This window comes from Rhinopithecus bieti, unplaced genomic scaffold (assembly GCF_001698545.2).
Source record: "Rhinopithecus bieti isolate Rb0 unplaced genomic scaffold, ASM169854v2 scaffold_6063, whole genome shotgun sequence".
Classification (NCBI taxonomy): domain Eukaryota; kingdom Metazoa; phylum Chordata; class Mammalia; order Primates; family Cercopithecidae; genus Rhinopithecus; species Rhinopithecus bieti.
Window position 1 is genome coordinate 969,223 of NW_016805186.1, and position 12,124 is coordinate 981,346.

The 12,124-nt window shown below is 40.4% G+C and overlaps 1 protein-coding gene across 14 annotated transcripts in view; it reads left to right on the forward strand.

Annotated features, from left to right (window-relative positions):
* The window catches only part of CDC14B (cell division cycle 14B), a 141,363-nt gene that overhangs the window by 52,196 nt on the left and 77,043 nt on the right, over positions 1 to 12,124 (forward strand). For all 14 annotated transcript variants that reach the window (XR_001885468.1, XR_001885469.1, XR_001885467.1 and 11 more), the window contains exon 4: positions 2,409 to 2,501. Coding sequence is in view for 9 of the 14 variants with exons in the window: in XM_017871491.1 (XP_017726980.1) it covers positions 2,409 to 2,501 (93 nt within the window). In the remaining 5 variants the exon portion in view is untranslated. The remainder of the gene's footprint in view (positions 1 to 2,408; positions 2,502 to 12,124) is intronic.

Consider the following 12,124-nt stretch of genomic DNA (forward strand, 5'->3'; position numbering starts at 1 on the left):
TGGTTTACAGATATTGTTGCAAGATAAATAAGAAATTAAAGGTAAAGTCTTTATTTAAGATTTGACTTAAGTAATCATTGTTAGCTTGATATGGGGACGAAAGTAAGGAAAACATCTATTTTTAAAAAGGAAATGCCGTGTTTTTCACTGCAGTGGTGGTTGGAACATGCACTTTTTTTTTGTTTTGTTTTGTTTTTTTTTGTTTTTTGTTTTTTTTTGTTTTTTGTTTTTGTTTGAGACGGAGTCTTGCTCTGTCGCCCAGGCTGGGGTGCAGTGGCCGGATCTCAGCCCACTGCAAGCTCCGCCTCCCAGGTTTACGCCATTCTCCTGCCTCAGCCTCCGGAGTAGCTGGGACTACAGGCGCCCGCCACCTCGCCCGGCTAGTTTTTTGTATTTTTTTAGTAGAGACGGGGTTTCACCGTGTTAGCCAGGATGGTCTCGATCTCCTGACCTCGTGATCCGCCCGTCTCGGCCTCCCAAAGTGCTGGGATTACAGGCTTGAGCCACCGCGCCCGGCCTTTTTTTGTTTTATAAGATCATACTGTATATATTTGTTTTCTAGAATTTTGAATGGACAGTTTAAGTTTGAGTCATTTGGTTCTAGTTTGAATTAGTGATGCCCAAATACTTGAAAAGCCAAAGTGGGAATCAGTTAATTAAGTGAAACTCGTGTTGTCTGACCTAATAGAACTGAAACCTAACAAGAGAAACTCTTCCCTTGCTCTAGCCAGTATTCTTTCTGCCTTCATTTTGATGGCAAGTGATAGCAAACTAACAAGAAAGATGAACTCATCTTATTTTCTCTCCTATTTTGAAACTCCCATGATATTGTACGACATAATCCTTCATACATACAATTAAGGGGCATGAGAATCTAGGGCAAATAGTGCGTCATTAAGGCTGTATCACCGAGAGTTACACAAGTGTATTTGTATTGGTTTGAACTTAGACCACATTCATGTATGTAAAACACTGAATTGTTGGCCATGCACGGTAGGAAGTTATGTATGTACTGCTTACTAGCAGTTCCAAATCAGTCACTGTAAATTCTCAACTAGAAAATACTGCTTTTTGGGACAGGCACTTAAAAAAAAACTTTAATTGAATACAGAGAGGAAATAAAATTTATTTTTAATTAGAATTTTAACATGCTTTAATTAAAAATTGATGGGTAAGGCAGATGTTTTTCCTTGACCATCAAAGCTCTATTGACTACATATTGCTACAAAGCTGGAGACTCTTCTTTTTTGCCTTTGTTAAATAGGAGTATAACTATTTATGGCCTTGTGCATTTGAGTTCTCCCTCCTTTTTCCAGTTGCCAGTGGCAGATCTTTTGTTTCATGCAGGGCTAGGAAGCTAAAAATAACTCTCTCTTCCCCCAGCATTTGTTCCTTTGCTTTAATTTTGGAAAAAAAATTTTTTTTCCTGTACTCAACCATCTGTGGACTTTTATAGTCTTTGGGTCAACCAAAAATGTTTCAGTCCTTTTTTCCTTCTTCCTTTTCTTTTTTTTTTTTTTTCTTTCCTGAGACGGAGTTTCGGTCTTGTTGCCCAGGCTGGAGTGCAATGGATCATCTGGGTTCACTGTAACTTCCACCTCCCTGGTTCAAAAGATTCTCCTGCCTCAGCCTCCTGAGTAGCTGGGATTGCAGGCGCGTGCAGCGCCACCACGCCACCACGCCCAGCTAATATTTGTATTTTTAGTAGAGATGGAGTGTCACCATGTTGGTCAGGCTAGTCTCCAACTCCTGACCTCGTGATCTGTCCGCCTCAGCCTCCCCAAGTACTGGGATTACAGGCATAAGCCACCACACCTGCCAGAAAATTTTTTAACATAAATAGAAATATGTACACACCATGGATGTAGAGCTCGGTAAACTTTCACAAAGGGAATATACATAGATGATTATCTTGATCACCAGGTCAGGAGCAGTGCACTGGCGGCACCTCACAGCAGCCCTCCATGCTGTCTTCCAGTTCTGGTCTCTGCACACGCCTCCCCTGGTTGTTCACTGCCCTGACTTATAACACTGTAGACGATTCTGTATACCTTTTTATTTTAACTTAAAGGCTTTGGGGGCAGATTTCTTTAAAACCCAAACAGAAGGAAAGGTTGTCTTTTCTACCACTCTTGCTTTGTTCTTTCAGAGGCAGCCCGTGCTTGAAGCATATGTCCATTCATGTCTCCTCCCCTCTTCTAATTGTATGTCCATTCTCATCCTAGAATGTACCTTTTTATGGGAAGGTATATGGTATTTGTGGGTATCAATGTTAATCTTTTCAAAGGTCTTGCTAATAATGCGAATGGTTATACATTGTGGGATTTGGAATTAATCTTCATCACAAAATGAAATTGTGGAAGACTTGAAATTAAAAGAAAATGCTAACAGCTATTTATTTTATGCAGTCCATTACAATGTTAAGGAAGAAAATTGTTCATTTTACTGGCTCTGATCAGAGAAAACAAGCAAATGCTGCCTTCCTTGTTGGATGCTACATGGTAAGTATTTGTTTTCCTAATGTATTCATAAAAATGCACACAACAGTGGTTCTTTACATTTGCAGTCGGAATTTTGAAATCAAGATAATGTCTTGATTTCTCTCCAGCAAGAACATGTATTGCTTTTAAAAAATTGACCAACTCAAGGAAGCTGTGCTTATGTGGAAGGAGCAGGTAGATGAGAGATCTCCTGTACCTTCCACTTAGTTTTACTGTGAACCTAAAACTGCTCGGGGAAAAAAGTCTATATTTTTTTAAAAAGTGACCAACTACTCTGGCAAAGGTTTATGTTTTATGGCACTTAATTTTGGAAAGTCGTGCTCCAAAGCATTTCTATTCACTCGTGATCCATTTAGTGAATTGTAAAATCATCTTACTGGGGGCAGGACCCCACTATTAATTTTCTAAAAATTTTTAAGAAAATTAAAGCACATCACTTGAGTGCTTTATAAAATTTGAATCTAGGCATTTTCCCCCTAATTAAGGTCATCTCCTTTCTTATCCAAACATCTAGCAGGAGGCCATGGGATGTCAGTGTTGTTGGAAGATGGGTTACATACTGAACGGATTACATACATATGCCATCAAGTGCTCCATTGGGATCATTGGAAATGTGCTTGGAATAGCAGTATTTACATAAGAGTTGTGAATTTCATTTATTTGTAACTATGATGGAAAAGATTTGTTTTTTGAAGAGTCATATTTTGTTTGGCACCCAGTGGATTCATCTGCAGGGGCCCTGAACGCTGCCATTTTTCCAGAGCCAGCTTAGAGTTCCTCCAGAGTAGTACCCCCATGTGTTTGGTGGTAAGAAAGCCACTCTGTTCAGTGGGGAGTGGCCAGGGGATATTTCTTCCACCCCCACCCCACCATCAGTGGAATAGTTACTCTCTCCTAGACTTGAAAAACAGGGTTGCTGTTGGAGCTCTTTAAGTTCTTTCTTCCCCACTTCTAGCTTGCTCCTTATCTCTGGCGTGCCTTACCGGACCCTTTTAAAATTATTTTCTGGAGTACAGTTTGATAATCTGGAATTTACAAAGCCTAGTCCAAAAGTTGGTGATACTAGTTGAAATTGTACCTCAAGATTTAATAATTTTCCTTTTTATGTTTAAGGTATATCATTAACAGCAGTGATTAAGGTCTTTGTTTTGTGTTCCTATTTATGCTCACAAAAGTAGTTGAATTAAATGCTTCTGATTGGGAGGCTGAGGCAGGCAGATCGTTTGAGGTCAGGGTACGAGATCAGCCTGCCCAACATGGTGAAATCCTGTCTCTACTAAAAATACAAAAATTAGCTGGGTGTGGTGGCGCACGCCTGTAGTCCCAGCTGCTCGGGAGGCTGAGGCAGGAGAATCCCTTGAATCTGGGAGTTGGAAATTGCCCTGAGCTGAGATTGTGCCACTGCACTCCAGCCTGGGTGACAGTGAGTGAGACTTTGTCTCCAAAAAAAAACAAAAAGTTTCTGAGAAAACTTCAAAATGTATTTTCATCCCTGAAAGTATGAAACATAGGTTATAGATTCTGTCTATTAAAATTTGGTTTCATAAGCTTACCCAGATGTATTGGTGTTTTCCTTTCTCCCAGCCTCTCTTGGTGTTTCTTGTGCTTGCAGCAAAAGCCTAAAAAAAAAGAAAGTTTTAGTAGTTTGGCAGGTGTGGTGGCAGGCACCTGTAATCGCAGCAACTCAGGAAGATGAGGCAGGAGAATTGCTTGAACGTGGGCGGCAGAGGTTGCAGTGAGTCGAGATCGCACCACTGTGCTCCAGCCAACAGAATGAGACCCCATCTCAAAAAAAAAAGAAAAAAAGAGAAAGAAAGAAAGAAAAAAAAGAAAGTCTGTGTGTCACCCCAAGAAAGAAAAAGAGTATGGAGAAGTGGGTGTTTTAACTGGGACATTTGGTCTTATTACTTGGCCAGTCAGTGGGGAGAGGAGCCTCATAGATTAAAATAAATCGTGACAGCTTTATAGAAAAAGGGATTCAGCCAGAATTCTTGAGATTCATAAAATATTAAAGGGAACCCTGGAGAAGGGTCCTTAGTGTGACAGAAAAAGTTCCAACCCTTCTTTGTGTATCTTGCCTTTACACTGCTCTAGACCAAGTCTGGATGGCTGAAGTTCCATGTAGGAGGCAGTGCTCCTGAGCAGAACTCCAGAGCAGAGGGGCCAGGCTGGGCTACTTCTGGGTCAGTCACTGTCTCTGGTCGGATGAGATGTCCCTGAGATGGTAGCATCTTGAGGAGCCAGGCACAGGGACTGCCGTATGAAGAACCCCTCTGAAGGGGGCTGTGGGCGTGGTGGGAACTCAGTCTAGGGTTGTCTTAAAAACAGAAACAGAACATGTGATAAGTTTATAAATAAGAAATCACTCTTTCTAAGTCTTGTTGCTATTGTTTTTAAACTACTAGTGAACAAACCACAGCCCCTTGACGTACTTACTGAAATTTTTTTGGCGTATTTTGGCCTTTTGACTTTGTTTATGGTTGTATTTTGGCCCACAGAAGCTTATTTTTCTGTAGTTAACATATCTTTAGGTTTAGAAATCCTTCCAGAATGTCACACCTTCAGGTTAGTACTGATTTGATTGGTTAGGGGGATGCCAGGTAAGCAAATTTGGATCTTCACTCGCATTTATTACTCTACCCAGTGAGGAGCTAGCTTGGCAGGAGGATTATAGCTCTTGGCTGTGACAGAAGCCTTTGCAGCCATAGCTGGCTGCTAAAATAGGAATTGGGAACTGTAATGTTGATAGGCAGGGAAGCAGGAGAAAAACTTCCAAGAAAAGGAAATGGATTCATAGTAGAAAAGCAGTGTCAAGATAAAATATGGACACCTCAAAAGACAAAACATCAAAGCAAGTGAAGCTTTGATCTGGTTAAAATGTATTAAATCCTCTGGTTAAAGATTTGTAGAGATGAGTGATAGTTCCCTATAGATTGATCCGCATCCTTGATAACGTTTTCTGGAGTTGTCGGGAATTTTGGAGAGTGTTTGACTTGGCATGGTAATGTTAAAACAAAACCAAAAAAATCTGGAGGAGGAATCTTTAGGAAGGAAATATTCCAAATAGACTGACTGACTATTTTTATCAGTCCTTTTAAAATTCAGGGCTTCTGAAAGGAACCATGTTTCCGTCATCCTTGTATACACAGAAAGACCTAATGTGGGATGGGCAGAGAGTGTGAGATAATCCTTTATGGCATGGAAATAAAGTGTTATATTTATTTTTTATCTTAAAAACAGAAGAGGTGAGGCTTCACAAATGTGTAAAATATGAATTGACATGCCCACAGTTAGTCCTTCTGACAGACGGTCAGGCGTCGTGTGTTTCAAGAAGTGAGAAGAGCGAGTTGAGAACTCTTTTGTCTTTGTTGTGTTTGGAAGCACCGCTCTTCACGCGGCCCGGTACACGGCTTTCCCGTTCAGCTATCTGAATGGTAGACTCTTAGGTGACAAATTAGAGTGAAGCTAAAATCTTTTGCACCACTGTAAGAGCTGAAAATGTGAAAGATGACTTGAGCTTTTGTTTGCTTATTCACAAAAGGTAAACATACTATATTATTTTAAAAATAAGTTTGCTGCCCTGTTTGAGCCAGTGGCTGTGACCTAGCCAGATTGTGGGGTAATGATACTTAACCTGTCATTTCAAAGTAAAGGTGAAATTTTAAGAGGAAATTTTTAAGCGCTTTTCAAAACAAATTCATAATAAAAAAGATCCTTTTGGAAAGAAAAGTTGGAAATTTTGTTTTGTTAATTTTGTTGTAAAATGTCATACACAAAATCCATATTTGTACTCTTGAGAAATGTAGAAAATCTTTTAAAAGAAACTTTTATATTTATAGAAATAGGACATGTGCACGTGTGTGTATATGTACAGATGGGTGTTGTGTACATATATGTTTTATGTTTACATACAATTTTAAACTTTTTTATTGATACATAATTGTACATATTTATGGGGTACATGTGATAGTTTGATAAATGCATATAATGTGTGACAGCCAAATTAGGGCAGTTGTGGTATCCATCACCTGAAACATTTGTCATTTCTTTTGTGTTGAGAGCATTTTAAATCTTCCTATTTCGAAATACACAGTAAGTTATTGTAAACTGTAGTCACACTACTGCGTTAACACTAGAACTTGTTTCTTCTAACTGTACATTTGTACCAACGAACCAACCTCTCTTCACTCCCCCTGACCACACAACGCCCTTCCCAGCCTCTGGTAATTCCTATTTTACTCTTGGCCTCCATAAAATCAACTTACTTGGCTTCTCCATATGAGTGAGAACATAATGGTATTTGTCTTTCAACTTTGGTTACATCTTCCTGCCACAGCAGTTAGGTTTTCTGAAGATACATGGTATTCATCTCTTCTATGGGTTAAATGTACTTTTGAGGGCTAGCCTGGGAAATTAACCACCATGTCTGACATCTTTCTGTGTGTAAAATAAATGCCAAGCATTTTGTGTATAAAATAAATGACACAAGCAAACTTTTGGCACATAGCTTGCAAATTTGCTTTCCTCTAATGTTTAATAGATTACTTTGGTGGAGCTAATTGTAACATGTAGGTTCCCTGTTCAGAATTTATCACTGCATATAATTATTTTTTATGTTTAAGCAGTTTGTATAGCTATAAGAATGGCTTACCTTGTAAGCATTTGTGTTGAAAATGATACTAAATTAAATTTAAGAATATAGTAACTCAGCAATCTGTGAGTAGAATTTTAAATTGCAGTAAATTTGAGATTGCCTCTACAGGTATAATAAGAGCTCAGAGACTTTGTTATTTAATGATGATCTTTTGAATCTGTGTTCCCACTTTTTAAATGATTTAATTTTCTTGGACTCAGAGTAGCCAGTGCTGGGTTGAGCTGCCTGTAGGAGGAAAGGATCAGTTGGGAAGTTAAGACAAGGGAGCAGAGAATGAGGATCTAGACGCCTTGGATAAGAATCCAGTTCAACAAACAGCTGCGCAGATGGGACCGCAGAGGCTGGAGGACAGAATGAGGTCATGACACCCTCCTGGGCATCCGTGAAAGGCAGGGCAAACAGCACGAGGCAACTGTCAGAAGTAGCCAGGCCCCAGCTAGTGTAAGGCGAACTGGGCTGAGCAAAGGGATGGCACAGGCCCTCAGTGGGAAGCTGGTGTTGCCTTGGGAGCCGGCCCCGTGGGAGGCAGCTGGCCGCCCTGCTCACACTGCATCACAGTTTGACTTCCCTTGCCACCCGAGGGCTCCTGACGGGCGTTTCCACTGCCTGTGGTGCTCGCTGGGTGCTGTTAACTTGGGGAAGAAGTGAGGAGAAACGGCTCTCCGACGGCTTCAGATCCTTGACTGCAGGTCCGTTAAGCTTTCTGGAATTTTGGGTCCTGCCCTTGTTCTGGCCCTTGTGTTAGATAGGATGAGTTCCTGTCCATAATACAGCCCGAGAAACAGGCCCTCTTCCAGCAATAATAGGCAGTGTGATCTTGGATAAGTAGTTGATGCCAAGGTCTGGAAAGTTGTAGCCTGCCAGTTTTATGAAACTCACAGAGCATTATAAATAGTTGTGGGTTTTTTTTTTTACTCTATGGTTAAAAATTAGGAAATTCCATTTTTTAAAAAAACCAAGATTATTTACTTTGTCTTTAAAAAATGTCCCTACCACTCAAATGTGTACTAATACCCAGGGCCAATTCACTGTTTTTATTAGCAGAGTTGGTAGATACGTGTTTGCTACTCTGAACTTCCAGTTTCATTTTGTCGAAATTGAGCGTCGTTATGCTAACCTACTGTATATACATAAGTAAAAGTAATTTTAAAAGTTAAAACTATTGAAATGTAAGTTCATCTGAGGTTTTTTTTAACGACAGTTTTTTTCTTAACCAGTTTTGTGCAGGAGCTATGAAAGTGATTTTCTTTTATTTACTTTTTATTCTCTGTGTTCTTTCCCCTGCTCACCTTTTTTACTGAGCAGTTGAATGTGTAAGCCTGTCTTCAACTTGCGTTGATTTGCGAGCATTCTTTGTTAATCTGGAGAGAATTTTTTTTTTTTTTTATGATCAATCAAATTCTTGGCGTAGGAAAGACTGTATCATCTGGCTGACATGAAAATAGTCACAAGAGCCTTTAAGTGCTGGAAACATTGTGACATCTCTCCAGGATTTCCTGGTTACTCAGGCTGCCACATTTGTTGCTGGAATTTCAGTATCCTTTGTCGCTGTCAGCTCTAGGGTGCAATGACTTTTGTGTGACGTTTGGGTTGTAAATTGTACCGAGGCTCTCTAAGTATATAAATAAAGCTTCAGAATCCTGCACATACTAGTAGAAATAGGAAGCACGTGTCTAAATGGGTTTCCATGATTTCGCCTGTCAGCATTGAAACATTGAAAGGAGAAGTAATGCAGTTGGGATCCTTTGCTTCAGTTGCTTGTTCTTCCATCACTGCTAGTTCAGTACCTTCCAGGTTTTGAAACGTATGTCAGTAATCAAGGGGTCCAGCGTTCTCACAGGGTCTCGGGCGTGCAGATGGTGATTTTAGAAAATGGGGGTGGTGGGAAGTCCTGGGATTGGTTGAGGTATTGTTCAGCAAAAAAAGAACTTTGTACCATGACTTCGAAAACCACACCAGTCTCAAGCATTTTCAACCATAGTATTTGTGTGTGTGTGTGTGTGTGTGTGTGTGTGTGTGTGTGTGTTTGCCGTTCAGAGAGTCTTTATCCTAGAGAAACAAGGTCTTACTGATGCTTCCTAAGCTACGTCTCTGTGCTTACGCCTCATGTATTTGTTTATTCACTTTTAACAAATGGAAATGGCCATTTCCTTACTCATTGAGTGTGCTACTGCTCACTATTGCTGCCCAGCGAATGACTGCAAAACTTTGTGACTTAAAACGACAGGACACATTGTCTCAGACCATGTCTGTGAGTTAGGCATCTGGGAGTTGCTTAACTTGGATGGGTCTGGTCTGGTTCTGGGCCGTGTCTGGGCTGCACTCACCTGGAGGGTCCACGTCTAAGGGGGCTCAGTCACATACATGGCAGGTTAGTGCCAATTGCTGGCAGGAGGCCTCTCTTCCATACCACGTGGACTGCTTGAGTATCCTCCCAAAATAACAGCTTGCTGTACCCAGAGCGAGGGTTCTAAGAGAAAGCAAGACAGTAGCTACCTCTTTTATGATCTAGTCTGCAAAACCACACCCTCTTACTACAGTATCCTGTTCGTTACATGGGACACCCTGTTCACTGTGGGAGGGGACCGCACAAGGGTGGACATGCCAGCAGACGAGACTCTCTGGGGTTGTCTGGGAAGCTGGCGATCACAACTGGTCAGCAGCTCTCTTGGTCATCATTTGTTGTTTCCTGTTCTTAACTAGCACTGTGGAATTAGAGTGGGCATTCTATATATATTGCTCCTCATGAAAATATATCAAAAGAATTTGAGAAACGCCAAGTGTCCAGACTGCCAGAAGCACGGTGATAGATCATAAGTTGCATCAATTTAGAGTTTACTAATCTGAGAATTTGTGTTAATGTAGGAGTCATTTACAGGATTCTTCTTTAGTCACAAATGTAGAATGATTTCATTTGGGAAGGCCTTTTGAATCGGCAAGATGAGTAGGTGTAAAAGTGAAAGTTACTTCCTTCATGCCTGGCCAAAAAAGAAAAGAAGGTGAAAGTTACAGATTGGCAAATATGTCTTTGATCGTTACATAAGTGGAATTATTCTGCATCTGCAAACTTCCTTCAGTTTATCTAATTATACTTGACATTATTTTTTATGTGCAGGCATTCCCCAACTGGATTTTTAAATTACAGTCTTTTAAAGTTCATCATCAGGAATTTAGGGTTTTTTTCCCCCACAGGAAAAAATTTTACATTGTTCTTGCGGTTCTTTGAATCAAACTAGTGTTCCAAGGCTAAACCACAGTGCTTAATGTATTAGAGACTATTTTTGTTTTGAAAGTTAGGAGAAAGTAATACCATTGCAGTTTTACTAATTAAAGAACCCAAAGAACAGCAATCACAAGTAGGAAAAATTATCTTAAATTGGTGCTTAAGGAAAAATTTGTAGAATTTGAGAGAAGGCCTTAGAAATTTAGAGAAATTCCTAAAAGGGTCTCTAGATTTCATTTTAATACACAAATGAATCAAACCCTATTCTCATTCTTACTGGCTTCAAGGTGTTTTTTTATTTGGTTTTAGGATTTTGTTTTTTTGTTTTTGTTTTTGTTTTTTGAGATGGACTCTTACTCTGTCGCTTAGGCTGGAGTGCAGTGGCACGATCTTGGCTCACTGCAGCCCCCGCCTCCTGGGTTCAAGCGATTCTCCTACCTCAGCCTCCTGAGTAGCTGGGGTTACAGGCGCCTGCCACTGTGCCCGGGTAATATTTTGTATTTTTAGTAGAGATGGGATTTCACTTTGTTAGCCAGGATGGTCTCCATCTCCTGACCTCGTGATCTGCCCACGATGGCCTCCCGAAGTCCTGGGATTACAGGCGTGAGCCACCGCACCTGGCCAGTTTTAAGTTTTTTTTTTTGTTTTTGTTTTTTTAATCTGCTAGGAAGTCTTAAAATAGAATGGAGAAAATGAAAGACTTTACTGATGTTATCTGGTAAGTGTTAGAAGAGGCATAGATGCATTGGAGACTGGAAGGGAATAAGGGAATTTGGAAAAAACAAGCTGGATTTTTAAAATGTATTACTTTTCATGACTTACAAGCTGATGCTTAGAAGATCTGTGTGTAGGCCGGGCATGGTGGCTCATGTCTATAATCCCAGTACTTTGGGAGGCCGAGGCGGGCGGATCACCTGAGGTCAGGAGTTTGAGACCAGCCTGGCAAACATGGTGAAACCCCATCTGTACTAAAAATACAAAAAACTGGCCAGGCTTGGTGGTGCACGCCTATTGTTCCAGCTACTCGGGAGGCTGAGGCAGGAGAATTGCTTGAATTGCTTGAACTGGGAGGGTGGAGTTGCCAGTGAGCTGAGATCGCGCTTTGCAACTCCAGCCTGGGCACAAGAGTGAAACTCCATCTCAAAAAAAAAAAAAAAAAAAAAAAGAAACAGAAACAGGCTAGTCATTGGGAAAATTTTCCGTTTATGAGTCTTGAGTCAGAAAATTGGTGAAATGCCCTTTGGAAGCTGAGTCAGTGCTTATGACTAGTTTTAGGATATGTCTGTTTCTGAGTTTCTAAGATCCTTGCTGGATCTTTGAGTTTTGAAAAATTTCTCTTAGTCCAGTGATACTTTCACATTGGTATCAACTTTGATGAAATATTTAAAATGTTCCTAACTATTGTAAGTAGATGTGGGTTAAGCTAAGTAAATCAGTGAATCCAATTGGTGTGTAATGAAATCGTAAGGCATGGGTCCCAACCTCAGAATGCTTCCCATTTGGTTGTGGAGACGGGTCACATGTATCATGTTAAATAATGGAGATAAAAAAGTTTGCAATTAACCTTTTTTTTAGTGATTTCTTTTTTTTGTTAGTGAAATTTAAAATCTATTTCCCCAAGGTAATCTTTGGAGTTCAACCTAATTTTGGTGATAATGTAAGTGCCAGATTTAATGTTGTGTCTCCTCCCCACCACGACCCCCGCAAACCCCAACCTTCCATACATTAGTTGAAAGGGCCCTGCAG